Raw genomic sequence first — 22,456 nt, 5'->3', positions numbered from 1 at the left:
TTTATTATATAGTGGAAAAAAATCCATAACACCCCTTTTTTTCTCTTTTCTTTTTTATTTTATGGGGTTTTTTTTGTACTTTTGTTTGTTTTACACAGTGTTGCATGAGTGTAGTCTGTATAGATTAAGTATAAGTAAAATATACCGAATCAGCAAATATTTTCTTGTTACATTTCATTGTTTGCTCCAAAAGAATTTACTGTCTTTTTGTATTAATATGTCCAATCCTCTTCAAGGAATTCATATCCTGCATAATACATGTGTTATGTATCAAAAATCAATCTACAAGAATTAGAAAACTTAAAAACATAAATCAAGTTGAAGTGAAATCTAGGCCAATTTTTCTCTGCTGAGGTGTTTCATTTTGGGGGAAATGGCAATTGGACTACTCATTTAATGACTCAATTTGTTTTATCAGATACCAAAATATATATTGGATTGAAGATATGTTTGAAATATTTATAATTCATTTGAAGATGTTTAAGTCCGGCTAAAGTGATTAATAGTAATAGGTTTTGAATATTAATATTAATTTGTGTAAGAAAGTGTAGGCCCAATCTCTAGGTCTGCGTGGTAGTATGGCTGTTATTTTATAAATAGATAGGTTGGCAGCAAAAGAATGTGTTTTCAAGTGATTAAAGTTAAGTAAGTCATTCCTATTATCCTTTGGTTTTTGGTTTTGATGATAATAACTTGATTTTACTAATGACAACTTTAAAAGATACAAGCTTTAATAACAACATATGAAGATTCAATCTAACCTTAAAGCATAAAGTATGTCAAGCATGCACAAGATAGTTTGTTCAAAGCTCTTCCACTGAATCAAGCTGATGAACTAGGGTTTGATGATCTTTATTTGATGATGAAATCCAACTTGAAGATATCTCAAGCATCATCTCCAAGAAAATTTAAGCAAGTGTTTATAAGATTAGTGCATTTGGCAAAGTCTTGAAGCTTCAAACTATAAAAGAGAGGAAGTGTGAAAGTATGTTTGATCGTGTCTGAGTGATTTGTGTTTTGTAAAAACCTAAGGGCATTTTTGTAAAGTAATATGGTTAAATCACATACTCACGAAAACCTTTTTAAAAACTTATATTTTTCAAAGAAAACAATCTAAAAATATTTTGGAGTCTAGCTAGATGAATCAGGAACTGTCATAATAAGTTGGACAAGTTTTTTTAATTCTCTAATCAATTGAAGCATATTTCTAATCGTTTTGGTTAGTGCAAATTGTGTCCATAATCAATTAGGACAATGTCTAAGTGAAAGGTAACGACTCTCTATCAAAACTTTCTAAAATGGATATTTGTAATCTATTCTTTTAGTCATCCAGTTGAAGCCAGTAGAGATATACCCGAACGCCTCGCACGTTCGAACATACAACAAAGTCGACATAGAACTTTATTTATTCCCGAAGGAAAGGTAAAACATCAATAAAATCGTGGGAAAAGAAAATGGTAAGGAAGTCAGTTATGCAAAGGGAAGGTATTAGCACCCTCATATCCGTTGTACTCAACATGAACCATTTTGATTGTTCTTTGCTCGGATGAGTGTGATATCTGAAGGTTACTCGCGAAAGAAAAAGGGGAAAAAAGAATAGATAAAGCGCTCAAAGAGGATTAGGGCCCTCATGCCTGCATATCCTTATGGTGTAATAAGGAATTCAGAGCTCCATAGTTCATAGAACCAACGGTGGAAGGTGAAAGAATAGTGATAATAAATATGGTTTGAACCAAATAATAGTGTGATTTGACTCCAAAAAGGGATGAAATCTGAACCCAAGAGTAAAATTGGCATTAACCAATGTGTGGGTAGCCTGAAGCATTCGCCACTATATGGTACGACCGAAAACAAAGAGAATTAAGTGTTTGGTTCCATAGCAAACATCTCTCGGTTCACAAGCAGACACTGGATGGAGCTCAAATAGATAGTGTATTTGGCTCAAAGATAACAGTATATCACATGAAGTAAATGAAGGTAGAATATATTGAATGTATTTAGTGAATGATGAATCATGGAGATAAATGGAATGATAGAGAAAAGTAGCCAAAGTTAAAGAAATGAAGGATTTGGTAAAAGTGATTGAAGGGTATAATTCAGAACTAAAAGTAAGGGTATTGTTGGAATCCATAAGAGAAATGGTATTTGAAACCATAGAGTAAAGGTGGAATAAACCAATAAGTGAGGGCCCTAAGGCATGGTATCACTGTATATGGTTGGTCCAAAAACAAGGAATTAAGTGTTTGGAATCAAGGTAAATATCTATTGACACAAAGGTGGACAATTGTCCTAAAAAGGTATATATGGAATTCGAAAGAAAATTGTATTTGATTTCAAAGAAAGACAGTATGTCATTGAGGTGAATGGCTATGATTGGAGATATATGATGTGGGTCATGAAAGATATGGATGGATCCTTAAGGCAGAAGAAAGAATAAATAGGAATGTGCTCGCCAAGAATTCGCATCTTCATGCCTATATATTCTCACCGTACAATGAGAAAGTCAGAGCTCTGTAGTTCGTGGAACTACGAAAACAAAGAGAAGAGAGGTTGGTAGTGATGAGAAATATAACTTGAACCAAAAGACAATGGTAACATGGGAACCCATAAAAGCAAATGAACTTTGAACCAAAGAGTACACAGGAAAAAGCCAACAAGTAAGGGGCCTAAGGCATGGTATTACTGGAATGATAAAAAACAAAGAGAATTAGGTGTCTGGAAATAAGCCAAATATCTCTTGGTTCACAAGCTGAACCCCAATTAAATCATCCTAAAAGGATATGTATGAGACCCAAATGAAAATGATGTTTGGTACAAGGAACAATATATCACTGTAGGGAACAAACAATTTGAAATAAAAGATAATGGTATATTGAATCCATGAAGGAATAAACTCTGAACTGAAGAGTAAATAGGCATAAACCAACAAGTGAGGGGCCTAAGGCATGATATCACTGTATTGGAATAACAAAAAACAAAGGAATTAAGCGTTTGGAATCAAGGAAAATATCTCTTGGTTCATAAGGTGGACTCCGGTTAAATCGTCCTAAAAGGATATGAATGGAATCCAAAGGGGTAAAGTATTTGATTTCAAAAGGATGGCATTGATTGATGAAGAATTAATAAATCAGGTAGAGTTAATAAATGGAGTAGCTCGTGGATAATCTGAATCCTCGTACGTACGTATTCTTACTGTGCAATGAGAAAGTCAGAGTTCCGTAGTTTGGCTAACGACGGAACACAAAAGGCAAGAAAAAGATGAGGCAAGAGAAATGAGAAATAATAATGAAATATGAAGGAGACTTGGCAGTCATTGGATATGAACCATATTAAAGTGCATGAGTAAAGATGAATACGATGAGCAACTGGGTCATTCGTCCCGTATCCAAAGATATTCATAATGAGTTAATGGAATTCTCTACTCTCATTCATTCTTTACTATTTAAGACTCGTGGCATATGATTCTCATTATAACTTTCAAGTTTCTAAAGAAGAATCCTTGTTGCTCCTTATGATGGTGAAGACTTTGTCAATCATTTGATTCAAATTGCAATAAAGTCTATGAACAAAGACGAATACCTTGAGCAACTGGATCATTCATTCCGTACCCAAGGATACCCTAGACGAGGATATGAATGCTCCACTCTCATCATTCTTTACTACTTAAGGCTTGTCGTGCCGCAAAAATACAGAGTCGCCACCGAATTTCATTTATTCCAAAGGAAGGGGAAAATAGCGATAAAACCCCAAATGAAAGAATGGTCTCGCAACCAAGAGCGGATTTGGAAGTCGGTTATGAAAAGGGAAAGTATTAGCACCCCTCACATCCATGTTACTCCATGGGAGTCACTTGCTTGTATCAATGCATATGGATGTTGTTTATATGTATGTTGCTTGCTATCGCTAAAATGAGATGAAAGAATAAGATGAGGAGAGAAAATAAGTTTTGAGTTAATGTGCTTGCCAAGGATTTGGGCTCTTGTGCCTACGTATCCTCATACGTGCAATGAGGAAATCAGAGCTCTGTAGTTCGGCTCACAAACGGAGTATTTGTTTGGTTGTTTTTACTAAACAATATTGATGTTCACGTGCTACTGTTCACTTGCTTGTATACTCTATCATGGGAGTGGGAAGTATTTGCTTGTTTGCGGTAAAGTGGATACACTTGGATCGCACTCTAGTAGTTAAACATTACTTGCTCACACATGGGGGCTTAAGCATTGTTCACGGTAGAACAGAAGTAACACGTCCTTTTTGAAAGGTTTTTAAGAGATTTGCACTAAGGCAAAATACAATTTGATTTGTTGGGGTTGATTTTATGTGTGGAGACAAGCATCAAACCCTTTGCTAGATACAATCAACAGTCCAAAAACTCGGGAGTTGAGAGGACAATGTTATCCTAACCACTCTTTTTCGTTCAAAAGAGATTTAAATTGTGAAAAGAGTTTGGCAAGTCTAATCGTTGGAACTTAAAGGGAGACAAGTATATGACATTTGACTAAGTACGACCAATAATCAGAATACTTGGGAGTCGAGAGGACAATGGAGTCCTAACTACCCTTTTTCTCCTTCATAGCACCTAAATCTAACTTGTTTGAATCATTATATGTTTTAAGGGGGAAGTCAAGTGTCGGGTCCTCAAGCTAGGTACGGTCGACAATCCAAGTACTTGAATGTTGTGTATAAGCACGTACACCCCATTTTTGCATTCCAGTTTGTTATGAAATTGGTTTTGAAAAAGGCACTTGACGTTGGATCAAGTGTTTGAGTTTATTGTGAAAAATATGTGTGAAGAATGGAGGTGAGAGATAGATTAATATTGAGAAGAGAATGGAGAGGAGATGTGGAACATGGATCATGGAATGGATAGGAAATACTTGATGTTGGATCAAGTATTCGCGTTGCAATGGTGTGAGTTTTATTTAGAAAAAAACTTAATGTTGGATCAAGTACCTTTTGTTTCTTTTGAAATACTTTATTTATCGTTTTATTTTTATCTTTTTAATTGGCATGCATGATGAACTAATAAAAAATAAACCTAAGCTATTACATGTTCATGGGGTGGGGGGACATTTGACCCACAATGGGGGGATGTAAGCAATATAATATAAATGGAAATGCAAAGAATCATACAAGTTACAAACTATGTACCATGCCTAAAACATACAAGTGGCATGGTGCTTCAAACAATACAAGGCTATTGAAATGGAATGAATTGGTTAGAGGCAAGGCTAGCTAGAAGTATACTTGAATCTCAAAGTCACATGTGGAAACAAAACAACAAATGAGGTTAGTATGAGATCAAGTAACATGATAATGATACAACAAGTGTAAGCATATTCAAAGATTTAAATCAATTCAAATGGTAATGGATTAATCAATGACAAGTAGTCAAAGATCTATCATGTGATCATGGAAAATGAAACTAGCATACAAGCATTCATCATCTAAATTGAAATGAGATTTTCAATTTATCAATATGATCACAAACCAAGTGAATCAATTAAAAGGACAATTAAAGTGAACATAAATTCTAAGGACTAAAATCTAACTAAACATGAATTAGGATCAAACTAATCAAATGTGAAATTAACAATCCAAATCACAATTTCATCTAATGAACATGATCATGGAAATCATAATGTGATATACGAATCAAAATGAAAATTAACTTAAAATCTAATCATGATAAAATCTACCATTAAGCATGTTAATCTAATCATGAATTAAATCAACAAAAATGGATTAACCAAAATCTAATAGCCAAATATATCACAATCAAAACATGGTATGATTAAATTACTATTGAATTAAATTCTGGAAAAAAAGATCAAATCACATGATGGTTATACTAATTTTTATCATAATCAAACTAAATCACATTAACTTCTAACTTTTCCTAATTAATAAAAAAAGCTATGTTAATTCCTAATTATCAAGAATCAAGAAAACCTAAATTTAGCAAGATTAAGAAATAATAGCAACATCAATATTAACCAAAAAAAGGATTAGAATTAAAGTTAAATTAACAAGGATTAAGCAAAAATAAAGGAGATTATCAAAGCTTAAACATGCACATGAGGTTAATGGGTCATGGGTGTAATCTAATGGAGAAGGTGTAGTGGATTGAGAAACACACTTGGGCTCAAAAAAATCCGTTTGGGAAAAAAGGCCTAACTCTCCACGATCTCACATGTCCAGGGTTCAGTCCAAGACTGATCCTCAGTCACATAAAACATACACTCAGGTCAAGAAGTGTTCATGGCACCAAGAAATTTCACTCGGGTGATTTCAACGCGAACAATCATGAATCAATAAGAAACACAATCCAACATCCCACTAAGAATCAAGCGAATTCATGTCCAACTCCCCATCCAAGCGTAATCAAAACCGAATTTAAGCTAAAAAAGTTTGTTCTTATGCGCGGATCGAGAGATTGAACGAGGAAGAACGACTTACCGGGTGATTCTGATGCGGTGGCTCTGGGTAATCCCTCTTCAATACTCTTATTTCTTCTACGTTCGCTTCCTTTTTCCTCTCCTTGAATTCTTCTGTTCACATTGTTATTGAATGGTGAAGAGTGAACCTTGAATTCGAAGTTCCTATTTTTTCTGTCTACAGCTTCTCGCCCAGTCTGTTATCTCCTTGTTGTGAGAGTTGCTATGCCTTTTTCGAGTTATTGTTGAGAGGTTGAGGGTCGATTTGGTTATGAGGGTGTTCGAGAGGTACGTTAGAGGTGGTGGTTATATCCTTCTGTGAATTCAGAATTGAATTTTGCTTTGAAGGTTTGTTGCAGGGTGAAGTTAAAAGAGGGTTCAGTTGAGGAGTGAAGAGGTGAAAGAATCCAGTTTTGTTGTGAAGTTTTGGAGGGTGAAAAATTCGGTTCAGCAGTTTTGGAGGTTAAGATTGAATTCTATTGAAGGTGATGGATGAGTGAAGAATGAAAAACTGATGAGAAAAAAAAGATGTTGATTCTGGATTTTGAGCTGAAGTTATGATTCTGATCCTTGGGATGTTGTTGATTCTGTTAGATGAAGCCTATGGATTAGTGAGGGTTCTATTAGAATTTCTGTTTTTGTAACGGTTGAAGGAGGTTAGTTGGTTTATGGAGGTTGGTTAGAGGTGTTGGTGTAAGTCTTAGAGGACAATACTTTTGGTACTTGTAGCGAATCATTTATTAATAATAAAAGGCTTTTTTATTATGTTTGTTTAGTAAAGTTCCTAGAATAGCTAGTCCGTTTAATGTATCAAGTGTGACTTAATCATGAGATCCCATTAAACATAAGTACATTATTCTTAAAGTATCTGTAGTCGTTGTGAAGTGGGATAACATTAAAGCATTAAGACTATTATGTATATAGACTGATGATCATATCTCATGGATCATGGATAAGGAGTTATAAAGTCTCAAACATAGGTATGAATATTAGGAGTAATATTTATACTGGATTGATCCGTTATGAGAATACTATATAGAATGTTATGCAAAGTGTCATAAGTTATTCTCATGGTGATAGTGGTGTATACCACCTTTAGACCTGAAACCACTATGGACCCTAGATGTAGAGTCGAGTGCCTTATTGCTGATCAAACATTATTCGTAACTGGATGACCATAAAGACAGTTGATGGGTACTCCACGAAGCATGCTGAGGGACATGAGTGACCTAGATGGAATTTTCCCATCCTACATAACAGGATAAATGTCTAATGGCCCAATATTGAACTGGACAAGGATGACACGATCTATGCCTTGTGTTCAATATAGACATAAGGGAAAAAAGGTAATTGTACACATAAGTATTATCACAAAAGGATTTGTCATATCACATAACATTTCGTGTCTTGAGTAGAAGTGATGTGTTGCTAGATACCCTTCACTATTTATTATGTTAAATACGTGATTTAATATAATTTCTAATGACGCGAAAACCTATAGGGTCACACACAAAAAGACGGATTGATGAGAAATAGAGTAACTAAGAAACACCGTAATGTACGGTGCACTTAAGTGAATTGCATAATATTGTAAGGTACGGTGCACTTAAGTAGAATACGAAATATGGTAAGGTACCAAACGCTTAAGTGATTTTGGTATATCATAAGATATGGGCCACATACACTTAAGTGGACTTTTTAGCTTACAACCCACACAGGTGGTTCTATAAATAGAACCCTTGTGCAGAAGCATTTGATCAGATGAAATTTCGTTTCTCTCTATCTCTCTCACTCAAAGCCTTCATTCGTAGCACCTAGCACTGAGACTGAAGGAATTCGTTAGTGTGGACTGAGTAGAGGCGTTGTCACCATTCAACGTTCGTGATCGCTACTTAGATCTGCATCAAAGGTTTCAATCACCACAAGAGGTAACGATTGTATCATTGATCATGCCCATTCGTAAGGATCACTAAAGGAGATTTTTTTTTAAAATTCCGCTGCATTTTGGATTGCTATTCTCCTTCAAGAGGTTGTTTGAAGAGTGAGTTGGTTGAATTCTCATTCTGTTATTTCAGTTTGAGTTAGTTATGGAGAGTTTTTAGTGTTGTGAATGGTTTTGTGGGATGTCTTTTTGCAGGAAGTTTTGATGAAGATTGAAAATGAATAGAATTTCTTCTTTTTCAGGATGTGCGTTCGGTTTGCTTTTTTGTCCGTCTTAGGAGGTTATGAATTCTGTTAGCGTTTTGAATCAGTTAGCGAAATTCTGTTATGGTCCTTGTTCAATTGGTTTTCAGTTGGTTAGGAGAGAGTTTTGGAAAAATGCCGGTTGGAGTTTTTTTTCCGATTACTGTTAAGGGTTCTAGTTGTGGCCGTTAGAGGGGTCAGTTAAGGGTTAGCAGTTTATTAGTTATGGTTTGTGAATGTTAATTGAATATGTTGTGTTCATGTTATAGGTTGGAATTGACTTCATGATCCCTGGCTTATGATTTACTTGATGGAATGAAAGTGGAGCTTTAAACTGTTTTGAAGTTTATTGGATTGGCTATGGAGCTTTAAACTGTTTTGAAGTTTATTGGATTGGCTATGGAGATTGCTCATGGATCTTGTGTAATTGTTGTCAAAGACATAAAATTTGCCTTGTGTTGTATTGTTGTAATGTATTGGAAACTTGGTCGTAATGGATTGAAATATATGAATGCATTAGAAAATGATTTGGAATGTTTTGGAAATTTGGAAATTGAATGGTTCATGCTTTAAGTTGAGATTGAATTGGTTTAGGGTGTATGTAATTGATATAAATTGTATTAAATGGAATGCTGTATTTTTAGAAATGAAATATCGTATTCATGAAGGGTAATTGGTGAATGAACATGTTCATAAATGGTTTATTAGCAAATTGAATGTATGGTTAAAATGAAGTATTATAATGGGAATTTTGAATGCTTGGAATATTTTATCATATGCTATGGATTTTTGAATGAATTGGAATTTGGTTTCAAAAATGGTTTTGTATTGAAAATGGATGATTTATATTGATTCAGGTATGACTTATGAATGGTTTAAAATGGTGAATTATTTAAATGACTAAAATTATGTTTAGCTAGGTGGTTGACTTTGGTCAATTGATGACAAAAAAGTCAACGGTTGACCAAAGTCAACAATTGGTCAAAGTTTCCAAAATTTGCACTTTTCCCTGTAATGAACAATGGAGTGGCATGTAATAGCTACTTGAATGAGATCCTGATCATGAATTTGATATTGTAATGAATGAATTTGGATTTGACCATGACTTGGAAATGGTATGACTTTGAATCAACTATGACCATAACTTGTAACTGGCTTAAAAATGGATTAAATCACAGTTTATGAATTAAACCAAAGCTTGTGAGAGACTAGAATCAAGGCATGGATCCATGGATGAACCATTAAATGTGAACCAAAGTACATAATAATGACTAAAAAGATCAATGACAAGCACGACCAAACATGGCCCCAAAACTAGCGCATAACAATAGGGGAAATGAATAATGACCAAATGAAAATAGGCTAAGCAAATAAATGACTATGTCTAGGCATGAGGATGACTAGGTGACATAACAATATGCACAAACCAAAGGATACAAACACATGATGCACAAGTGGGATCAACACCAAGGAACCAACAAGAATAGCCATGAACACAAGGTTGTGGGATGAAGATTGACCAAGCAAGAGGATCAAACATCAATGGAATGCAAGTGGATCAGATGAAACCATGGTTAGGAGGCCACCCAATGAGTATTGGACATAATTAGGGTTTGATAGAAACCATGATCAAGAGAGGATCTCCAAATTAGGGTTTTGCTTCTCCAAGAAGCGAAAGTTGAATCACCAATGATAAGAACATACACAAGCCTCAAGAGCTACCTCCAATTAGGGTTTGATTGGTTGAGCCAACTTTAGTTGCAAGGAAACCCTAGTTTTCACTAGGTGCAAGCATAAAGCTTAGAATCTAAGATACCCGTCCTCTTGTATTGGACCATGGTTATACAGATGAAATGAATGATCACAAGGATATGCATATGATTAGGGTTAGTGACCTAGATGGAATCTGTGAAAGGTATGGTGAATTTTAGGGTATGATAAGGCTCATGGCATATAACTTGAATCATGATTGATAAGTTACTGATGGAGACTCTTGATTGTTGTACTGTTGCTTTAGAGGTGAGACCTGACAATCATGTGATTTGAATTGTGCTAAAGTCTCTAAATAAAGGTGAATACAATGAGCAACTGAGTTATTCATCACGTACCCAAAGATATTCAAAATGAGTTAATGGAATTCTCCACTCTCATTCATTCCATATTTCTTAAGACTCATGTCACACAATTTTGATCTTGATTGACAAGCTCTTGAGGAGACACCTTTGATATGCTTTGTATAATCGACTCTTGGAATGGTTGATTATATGTGTATTTTGAAAGTACTAAGAGGGTGTGTCCCTGAAGTGTCATATAGTTTCCCTAGTTTATTGGGTCTTTAAAGAGATTCGCCTCAATATGAGTTTTGAAGCAGCTTGGCCATACCATGCACTTGGGACGACCTATCTTTGTATGAGCCTTGGAGAGATTCATCCTCGACTAATCAACTCTTGGAATGGTATGCCCCTTATTATTAGGGTTATGGAGGTGATTCAACATTGGTGGGTCAAACCTTATGATGTTTTTCCCCTAGTCAGTAGGATCTTCATATGGTATGTCCCTGATTATAAGAATTTGCTCCTGATCGGCAAGATCTTCATATGATCTACTCATGATTGTAAGGATGCCTATGTGATTTTCCACTATTCAAGAGTTTTCTTGAAGAAGTATGCCCTTGTTCAGGCCCTTTTAAAAAAAAATTCTAAATGCTAAGTATTGATTTGTGAGTGAAATGTTCATTTTGAAAAGTAATTCTAACGCAATGCATATACAAGTTTTTGAAATCGATAATTGTTATGGAAAATGATATGGTGTATACGAATGACATTTGGCCATGAGGTTGACACAAATGAATATGTAAAAATTAGGTTAGCGATGATTTAACAAACATTTGGAGTCAGTTTAACAATGATTTTTTCGAGTATGCTTTCATAGTGAACGTAGCTTCAATTAGGACTTTTATAGGTTATAAAGTGGTCTGGTTCACGATTTATGAAACAAACGAACTATAAGGCTCAAATTTTGATTAAGACCCACCCCTTCTTCTTGATGATCTTCATTCCTAATTCCAATTAATTCAACGGTTGCATTCAGTTACAAGAGAATTTTGGTAGATGATGATGGAGGTAAATGTAATGGTTCAAGCATTGATGAGGTTCTTGAGGTGGAAGTCACATACTTTCACTTACAAGCTTGTTTCCATTTTTTTTGCTTTTTAATCCTTATTTTTGCATGGACCAATTTTTGAATTTGTAGTCCATCAGGATGCCCTAACTTTTGCCTAAGTCAACTCCTTTTTAGTTTTTGACTTAGTGAGATCTTTTCGAAACATGATGCCCTAACTTTTGCCTAAGTCAAATTTTCAGGTTTTTTCTTTTTGACTTAGTGGACTCTTTCTTATCTAACTCTTGTGATATTCGCTTTTGATTCAGAAGTTCGTGATTGTCATGCTAACAGTGCGACAAAATATCTATTGTAAGCTTTATTCTTTCACTACTTCCTCGATGTTGGATGATACGTGCGAGGAAGAAGAGGTGCTTGAACCTCTTACTGTGGTGATTAGATGGACTAATTCTCTTGAGACCAGAATGCATCATTAACTTAATTGAAATCTACCATACCCTTGGTTAAGATCAAGGATTTTTTGAACAGAGAAAGAAACACCGACTTCTGGTTCAAGGGGATTGACTGCAAATTATCTCCTTATTTCTCCAGTGTTTGGGGAGTGAAACAATGACTTACACCGGCAATCAGGTCTTACTAATAAAAGCATACGTAAGCAAATTCAGTTATTTTATTTACATCATTCTCCTCCTAAGTTTATTAATAGGTGAGGAGTGAAAAGAAAAGGTGTTGATTTTTATTTTTATTTTTATTTTATGATGGTATAAGAAAGAGTAAAAACAAATGGATTGATTCCAAAAAAATATGCATCCTCATTTTATTAGAATTACCTTTCAAAGTGTACAACTTTAAGCAACAAGCAAAACTTAGCAAGAAAGAAATTACAATTGGAAATGATAAAGTTTGTTGATCATAGGGGTGAGCTTCCTTGTTATGCCACCAACTTTTTGGAGACGCTTCTTGATGTTTTTGTAATTTTTAAAAGTAAAGGGGTTACCGTTCCCCAATGGGACTTCTTCTTTGAAAGTCAACAGCTTGTCGACCAAGTCTTGAACTTTGTGTTCACACCGGGTGTTCTCGTCATAATTGGGAGGATATGGACTAAGAGGAGGACCAGAGGGTTAGAGTTTTACTAGGGCATCTCTGAGAAAGTGCCAAGTAGTTGACCATAAGACTTTGGTACAAGATCCAATTTCTTTCCAAGCTTCATTTTTTATGGTAGGGCACACTGATCTCGTGATATATGAGGCACATGAGGCTACTGTTGACAAGAATACTGCTGCAGATTTTGTTACGGAGGCATTATCCATGGTTGTTGTATTTGAGGCTCTAGGTAGACCTGCGGCTGTCATGTCGAAGGGTTACCTTCTATCTTCAATGATACTTTCCCCTCTTTAGTCCTTTCATAATTTCTTGAGACATCCTTTGAGTTTGTTTGTGTGTATCAAGAAGTCTACTAGTTAGATGACCATTGGAGGCATATCGGTGAAAGTGGAAGAGGTATGATTTTTAGGTGCATGTATGCAGATGCATGGGGTATGCAAACAAGTTTTTTTTAGGTATGCTAAAAGTTTTTTTAAATGTATGTAAGTGTCACATTAGGATAATGACAAATATGGATAACGAGGATCCATATATGGGTTTAAGGATATTGTCGAATATAAGGACACCTTATTTAGGAAGGTTCCTTACAGATAGGGATAAAGACAAGTATGATAACCCATACACGAGTTTAGTAATGGGATGATGACATAACAAACTACGAGAGGGTTCCCTATGATAGGCTGGTTCTAAGTTTTTACTACCTAATCTCCTCACTTGTAGGATCTATATTTTTGGGATAAAAGTCCTAGAGTCATGAACTATACCCATAGTTTCACCTTGAGAAGGAACTAGCCCTCCCAAGGTAACCCTTCAGGATAAATTTCATCTAGGCGAGACCTTAGTAACGAATCTCGCGGGTTGATAACATAAGGTCACCATGGGTGAAATGGGTTCTAGATAACGGTTCCCTGAGTCATGGACCACATCCAAATCATTAGCGTGGTGAGAGGATAATCCTACTATAATGACAAGTTTTTTTTTTTTTTGGGGGGGGGGGGGGGGGGGGGGGGGGGGGGGGGGGGGGGGAGTCTATTCTGAGAGTAGATTTCATGCCTCTAAGAGATGTGACATCTCACTGGTTAGCACTACGATTATATATCTTAACTGATGGTTTTCCTCCAAGCTTGAGTTTTATCTTCACACAAAAATAAAAACACCCCAAATATAATATGTATTCATAAAGATGTAATAAAGTAGAAATAATAAAAGCAGGATAAATAATCAAAAGCAGAAAAATAAACAAATAAATAAAAATAAACAAAACCTCAAAAAATCAAACAAACTCTAAAACTAAAGGGTAGAATTAACTCTCTTTAGGGAGGTATTCCCAGGCAGAGTCGTCAACTGTCACGATTGGAAAAATACATAGTCGCCATAATCTTTTGTTTGTTTTTAAGGAACATGGGAAATAATTATAAAACCCTAAGAGGTAAGGATAAGACGTTAGGACCGGGAGTCGGTTAAGTGAGGGGAAGGTGTTAGACACCCCTCACCTCCATTGTACTCAATGAAAACCTCTTATAATTCTAGAGCTAATATGTTTGTTTATTGGATGTTTGTCTAATTACTTATGTCTTGCTTAATGCCTTAATCTATTTATTCAAAGAAGATTATTTCATCATTTTTATAAGAAAATTAATCAAGAAGTGGAAAAAAGATTTTTTTTTATAAATTATTGTACTTTCCAGAATGTCACAACTCTGTGCCTACGCATCCTCAAGTTTAATGAAGAATCAGAGTACCGTAGTTCGTCTTGAAGAAGGTTATGTGTTTGATTTTTTTAATTATGGAAAAATCTCAACGCATCGGGAGAGGAGAAAAGTTTGATTGGAAAAATGTCTCAATGCATATGAGAAGAGAAAAACTATTTATGAGTTTGAATTGATTTTAGATTGATTTGTTGAGTGATAATGTATGACATCGACCAATCAACTTAATTTGCAAAATATTATGTTTTTAATTTGATTTAGAAATAGGGTGTGGTATATTGATATATAATCATCATTTTTTTTTCTTTTTATTTGAATGTTTAATTATAGAAATTTATTTTAATATGAATTTAGAAGAAAAAAAAATCAATTAGACTAAATTAGACCCATTACGACTTAATTAAATGATTAATTTCATACACAAGGTATAAAAGAAATTTTGTCTTTTTTTAAAACTATAAAAGGAATATTTTTGTTTTATAATTTATTTAATTATTAAACAAAATAATAATAAGAAAATGAAAGAGATGAATGATTCAATGTTCATATTAATGATAATTTTTAAAAATATACTAGTTAATTATTTTAAAAGATAGAATATTTTGTATTATTTTATTGTTTTTGAATATTTTAATTATTTTGCACGTTTATAAATATTACTGTAAACATATCATAAATTATTATTACCTTTTTTATTTAACAAAAGAGAATTTCTTTTTCTTATATATATTTTATGTGTTAATAAACTCATAACTTAATTAATTAATCTAAATTATATTGTTGTAAATATATATTATATTTTAATAATCAAATAGACTGTAGATAAAAATAATTAAATTTAGTTAATTTAATATTATTGTAAGAATCTTTTTTTTAATTTACTTTTAATCATGACTTAAATTTTAATAATTAAATTTGGAACAGAAAAAGAACATGTTTTAATGACATTATATTAATAATTAAATTATATTACTATCTTTTTTTGTGAGCATTTTTTATGTAATTAGAATAAGGACTATCAATAAATTAACTATTAAAATATAACGAGGAACTCAATTGTATGTAAAAGTGATTTTTCTTTTAATAATAATAATAAAAAACAAAATGTTAAGATTACAATTTTTTTAATAATAACAATAATGAAAAACAAAATGTAAAGAATTTTTTTCCTTTTAATAATAACAATAATATTAAAAAGGTTAAGGCTAAAGAGGTCTTTTTAATAATAATAATAATAATAATAATAATAATAATAATAATAATAAAAAAAAAGCCAATATTAAAAAAGTTTTTTTTGTAATAATTAAAATGTTAATGTTAAAAAATGTTTTTTTGGTAATAAAAATAATTTAAAGTTTAATGTTAAAAAGGTTTTATAATAATAATAATAATAATAATAATAATAATTAAAAGGTTAATGTTAAAATGTTTTTTAATAATAATAATAATAATAATAAGATTAAGGTTTAAAAAAACTGATTCCATATTAATTTATGATAGTAGTTTAAAAAATCGAATCATGATATTAGTTAAAAAATGTTTGTGATATTCGTTTATAAAAAAATCTAAAAGAAAAATTGATTCTTTAAAGAATTACTTCATGACATTAAAATAGTTGTTAGAAAAACAATTAAAAGGCAAAATAAAACTGATTTTAAAAATTGTTCCATGATATTATAAAAGGTTAACATGTGAATTTAGTTTAGGGACCTCTTTCTTTCACTCTTTTTCCTTTCTTTCCTCATTCTGTCTCAAATTCCTTCTAACTCATCTTCTCATTTTTCTTTAGTTGCAAGGATAATTGAAGCTTAGATTATGATTTTTAGTTGATGTTGTTCTTCGATGCGAAGATCAACAACTTTAAGATTGTGGATTTGTAATGATAGATGTCATTTTTATGATAATTGTAGGTCTATTATCATATTCAATCTTATTTGTTTCTTAGGGATCAAATCAATGAATTTGATGAATTCATGGCCTATGTACAATGTAACATCAAAATATAAATGAAATTGATTTTTTTTATAACTTTTAATGCTATAATAATAATATTAATTAATAGTTTAAAAATAATAACTAATATTGAAAAACGGTATTAATAATAGGAATAAAAGGATTTTGATTTTTTTTAATTTTATGTTGATTTTTCTTGATTTTTAGACTAAAATATATTATAATAAAAAATATTAATTATTAAAAAATAATTTAATAATAAATTCAAAATTAAAATTAAAATAATAAAAATATCATTTTTATCTTAAAAGAATGTAAATGAAGGTAAAAACATAAAAAAGAGAAAAAAAAAACTCTAAAAATGGAGAAAGTGAGATTCAAACTCAAGACTTCTCCCTTATAACTTAATACACATGTTCTTCTATCAATTGTGTCATTTATTTTATTTAAAATAAAGTGACATTTGAAAACATATAAAAGGTGTGCAAATTTTGGGATACGACATAAGACAAAGAAATGATTAATAGTAATTAACTTGAATTTGAATGTTTTTGCCTTGATTTTTTTACCACCTTTTCCTTAAATTTTTGGTGAATTATCCCATGACTTTAAATGCTTTTAGGAAGTGATTTTTTTGTTGAAAATAAGCACTTTTAAATAGTGTAAACTCATGAATCAAATTATGATTTTTTTGGCTTTAAACAATGTTGGAAAGTGTTGAAAACCAAGTCATGGATGTGAAGCTTGATGTAAGATAGAATTTGTTGGAAATTAGCACTTGACATAATCTTGATACAAATTATTTGTGATGAATGATGATGAATTCCTTGATCAAATTCTTGTAGAATAGGTTTAGGAAAATTCAGGAGTCAAAACCGAGTCAATGGTCGACAGTTGACCAAAAAGTTAACTATTTGACCAGAAAGTCAATTATACCTAAAAGATGTATTTTTTTACCCTCTTTTCTTGTAATCCATTCTTTTGATTTGTATCTCGAGAAATATGTATTGTACTATGAATTTCCAATAAATGAATGAAATTCTTTTGATTTGTATCTCGAGAAATATGTATTGTACTATGAATTTCCAATAAATGAATGAAATTCATTTTATTCCAACTTTACCATTTTCTTTGAATCCAATCAAGCCTTCGAATTAAGTGACAATCATTTCAATCTCTCAGCTAACCATGGAAAGAGATGATTCGCACCACAAGAAATATGAGAAGTAAACCAGAATAATTACCAAATAATATCCGCCTCGAAAAATCCACTTAAACTAAATAAATTCATTATTGTTTAACCATTGGCCTAAATTTGTTAAAATATACAAATACTGATGAATGACCTAAATGCCTATGAGTATGCAGATAGAACTCAAGACCAAGAACCAGATGAAAAGTGGAAAGAAGTAGGGAAAATTTTGGGGTATGACACCTTCCATTCTCAATCAAGATTTTTACTCCAAAATTTCATTCTTGTATTTCATCATATTAAAAAGAGTAAAATAATGTAGAATTCAAGATAAAGATAATTTATTTCAAGCCTCATTGCTCACACTAATCTTGTTTTGAAGTTGAAAAAGCATACGTTGAATTCAGAAATGTATTTTTGAATTTTGTATGAATTCCTCCGGTAATGCATTTTCGGATGTTGTCTGTTTTCATTTTTCAACTCTCTATTTTTAGTTTTAGCTATTTTTGAGTATTTTATGTTATGATTTTCATTAGATGTGGTGCACCTCGATGTTTTTCCAAAACCTATTATGTCTCTGAATTCTAAATGTGTTGTTGTGAAGGAGGTAGACGCTGACAACCAATTTTAAAATGAACAAGAGTTTGAATTTCGTGATCACATGCTTCAATGGATTTTTACGGAGGCATTCAAACTAAGGTTTGGTGTTGTAATAGGAAGATACGATAATGGTTTGGATAGAAGATGTGCATTTGTGATAATGATATGCAAAAGAAGTGTGAAGTATAAACCTCATATCCATAATTTCAAAGATGACAAAATTCAAGAAAATGTGAGTGTCCCTTTAAGTTGCGTGGTTATGTGTTGGCAAATAAAAAATGGAGATTTAATATGATATGTGGTATACATAACTATAACTTGTGTGAAAAGTTAGTCTGTCATCTAATTGAATGTCATCTCATTCCGAAAGAGAAGGAATGCGTTTCAGACATGACATTGAATTTGATGCAACCCAAAAACATACTTGCAACTTTGAAACATAAAAGACCCAGAAATATCACAAATATAAGACAAGTGTACAATATTTGATACCAAAATAACAAGGCGTTGTGGATCTCCTACCTCTTGCAAATCTAAAATACATACTGTATGAGACAATAAAAAAATGGTGAACCTTGAACACCGTTCACCGTTAATTGACAACAAATGGAAGATTGAGTTTAATAACTTTGAGCTGAAGACGGGTGCAGATGTAAGGGCTATGCAAAATGTATTTTTTCTTTTAGAAACAAAAGTTTTGATCGGGGTGGATAAGACGATTTCAAGATTGGTCGAAGATATTGTGAAGATGTTGAAACGTCCACCTGAATATTAAAATATAATGTTTGCTTTATGTTAACATCGCCTATGTAATACTTATTATATGTTATCAATGATAATTTTATTTTGTCAACCCAGAACTTGCTGATTTTTCTGCTTTTCTGCTTACGCTTGAGTACACTATGGAAATGCAACTATATTTACGGAGATACAACTCCAAATGCAAAATAGACACAAATATAAGGAGTGATTCAAAATCAACATTGATTATATATATTTGGAATGGGTTTGAATATGCATATCCAAAATCTAGAGATATTATTGCATTTTCAGGATGTCTGTTAATAAAGTAAGTTCCATTAAGAAATCTTCAATAAAATTAATTTTAGTGTAGTGAGTTCTCAACACTCAAGTAACTTTGATTATCTCATTTTTTAAACACTGCTATTTTCTAACATGTTTAAAACGCCAACAATTTAAGCAAATATTTTATATTTATTTATAAAACTCTCCTTAAAAAAATAAATTTAAATCACTTCAATTTTAAAGAAAACCACCTAATTGATTTAATTTATACATACAAAATATAACATAAAACATTATAAAATAATAATTTGGCATAAATATGTTTTAGAAAAACCAAAGCACCTAGTAAAAAAGGTTAAACTTTGTTGATATTTAATTATTTAATTTTTTATTGATAAAAATAATTTTAATATAATATATGCGTTCCAAACTATTTATTTTTAAAATAAAATCATTTTTTAAAATAAATTAATTATACCAAAAATATAAAAGTGTTTCACTTTAGTAAAAACTAAATATTAAATTATTACTATATTGATAAAGTTTAAGGTAATTTTTAAAAATATTTCTACCACGTTAAGATCTTGTCAAAAGAGATATAATAAGAGTTTGATTAATTAAAAATTTTAAAACTTAATTATATATTCATATTAAATAATTCTTAAAAAGGAAATTTAAAGACATAACTTTGTAAATTTTAAAATTCATTTAATTAATTAAATCTTCAAATTAAATTATCATTTTAAAAAATAGAATTAAAGAAATAATTTTGTAACTTTTAAAATTTATTTAATTTATTAAATCTTCAAATTAAATAATTACTTTAAAAAGAAAATTAAGGGAATAATTTTATAACTTTTAGAATTTATTAATTTAATAAATCTTAAAACTAAATAATTATTTAAAAAAATTAAAGAAATACTTTTGTAAATTTTAAAATAGAAAAATTCTCAATAATTTGACATGTGGCAAACTTATCAACAAAAAAACATCCCTACTTATTCTATTTTTATACTAAATTTTTAAGCATCTTGTTATGAATGATTTTATTTAATTGAATTCAGTTTTTATTTTTGGATTTTCTATTCAATTTCCTTTGTGTTGACCAACTATTTATCAGGTTCATTGAACCTGGTATACAACTATAAGATTTTTAAAAAACAAACTCTATTTATAAAAAAAGAATGGAATTATTTATTTTCACTTTTACTCAAATAATAAGGATTTATAAAGAAAATTGTTGAGATGAGAGTGCCATAGTGGATCCGAAAAAACTGCAGATAATTCCATAGTAGTAGATATCGGATAAGGCTAAAACCGAAGATATAACTACGGATGAACAAGTCTATTTAACGTTAAACAGTTACAACAAAACTGAGAGTTTCTTCTGCACTTTCTCTACCTTGCTATTCAATTTCCTTTATTCTCAATTCATTAGAACATAATAGGTTAACGATTTCATTTTATTTCTTTAATCTGTACATGTAAAAATGGCAAACTTGTGTTGTTTAATGCTCACACTTGTTATGCTATTCCTTCCTGTAATAGTGTTACCAGAAGGCTCCCACACAACCGTTTTTGTGATTTGTATATTGGTATCCATTGTGTTTTTTATATTTGTAAATTTCTGTAGAACATTTAAAAAAGTGGACAATTTCGAAGACACCATTCAGATACAGATTCTTCAGGAACAGAGAGAATTTCATGCAAATCAAAATGCTGCATGGTCTACACGCGTTATACCGAATTCGCAGATGAATATGGCGTTTGGGACAATCGCGGAGATGGCGAGATGGGCGATAAGAGCATTGCCTCCGGTTAAAGTTTTTAACGGAGAGGAAGCTCAGGAATGTCCAATCTGCATGGAAGAGTTCGAGAAAGGAATCTTGGTTCAATCTTTTGGTGTATGTGCACATGAATATCATACATCGTGTCTCAATTCTTGGTTACTAGGAGGAAAAACTAGTTGTCCGGTTTGTCGCCAAGATCTGGCGGGGGCGGGGCCGGGGGCGGGCTCGGTCTAACTGTTAGGCTTTTAGAAAGGGTAAGATCACATTTTTTATACTGATCTGATCTGTACATATAAACTGCAGAAAGATTAGTTCATTTATGTTTTTTTGTTATAGTTTGTTTGTTTATTTATTGGAATAAGGAATTCGATTTATTGAGAGTTCTCTCCCAAATTAGTGTTCATCAGTGTACACATTCTGTTTAAACAATTTTGATTTGATTTTTATGTATCAATTTTATTTCATATTTATTTATTTCCATAGTATCATAAATAGGAGTGTTTTCAAAATGTATCTGAAATCAATGTGCGAGGTTTAACACCAAATAAGGTGTTTCTGTTTTTTTAGCATGATTCTCGGTTGCTACTGGTATAGAGGGTGATGAGGTGTGGCTTTTATTTAGTATGATAGTGTAGACTCTTTCTAACTTTTTATAGAATTTGAATCAATGTTGGTGCTAGTGTGTAACAATGTGGTGTGGCTTTTATTTAGGATGATAGTGTAGACTCTTTCTAACTTTTTCTATAATTTAAAATCCAAAAAAAATCCATTTTAATTGAGTTTGATTCAATGGTACAGATATGACATTTAATTTTAATGTAACATTCCTACTTTTAAAAACAATAAGTATAAAATAAAATAATAAAATGATAATATATATATATATATATATATATATATATATATATATATATATATATATATATATAATATATATATATATATATATATATATAATATATATATATATATTATATATATATATATATATATATATATATATATATATATATATATATATATATATATATATATATATATATATATATATATATATATATATATATATATATATATATATATATATATACCTACTCTTTTAGAAATATTAAATGTGATACTAAAATTTAAGTTTATACCTAATTTGATTTGGAAAAATTCTATACATAATAAACAAATAATTAAATTTATATACACAATAAATAAATAATTAAGATTGTCGTTAAAATTTGGAAAAGTCCGTTTGTAAAACCTTGTAAAATATATTAGGATTTCACGACCATTGCATATTTTGTCACAATTCTTCTCTCAATCAATCAAATTTGAAAAATTCTCTACAAA

At 31.4% G+C, this 22,456-nt stretch overlaps 1 protein-coding gene across 1 annotated transcript; it reads left to right on the top strand.

The window, feature by feature from the left end:
* The first annotated feature begins 13,205 nt into the window (after positions 1–13,205).
* Positions 13,206–21,427, top strand: LOC127103372 (RING-H2 finger protein ATL57). The gene is made up of 4 exons (XM_051040638.1): positions 13,206–13,241; positions 13,333–13,451; positions 20,959–21,298; positions 21,419–21,427. Exons 1-4 carry the CDS (start codon positions 13,206–13,208, stop codon positions 21,425–21,427), a joined length of 504 nt encoding a protein of 167 aa, XP_050896595.1.
* Positions 21,428–22,456: the final 1,029 nt, after the last annotated feature.

Source organism: Lathyrus oleraceus, chromosome 7 (genome assembly GCF_024323335.1).
Source record: "Lathyrus oleraceus cultivar Zhongwan6 chromosome 7, CAAS_Psat_ZW6_1.0, whole genome shotgun sequence".
Taxonomy (NCBI): Eukaryota; Viridiplantae; Streptophyta; class Magnoliopsida; order Fabales; family Fabaceae; genus Lathyrus; species Lathyrus oleraceus.
This window is presented reverse-complemented; position numbering and strand designations above follow the sequence as displayed.

Bases quoted from the DNA above. Each gene is read 5' to 3' on its own strand.
- LOC127103372 (XM_051040638.1), top strand. From the start codon at position 13,206: ATGACCATTGGAGGCATATCGGTGAAAGTGGAAGAG. The intron at 13,242-13,332 runs GTATGATTTTTA...AATGTATGTAAG, and splicing joins TATCGGTGAAAGTGGAAGAG to TGTCACATTAGGATAATGAC. The intron at 13,452-20,958 runs GTATGATAACCC...AAATTTCTGTAG, and splicing joins ACAGATAGGGATAAAGACAA to AACATTTAAAAAAGTGGACA.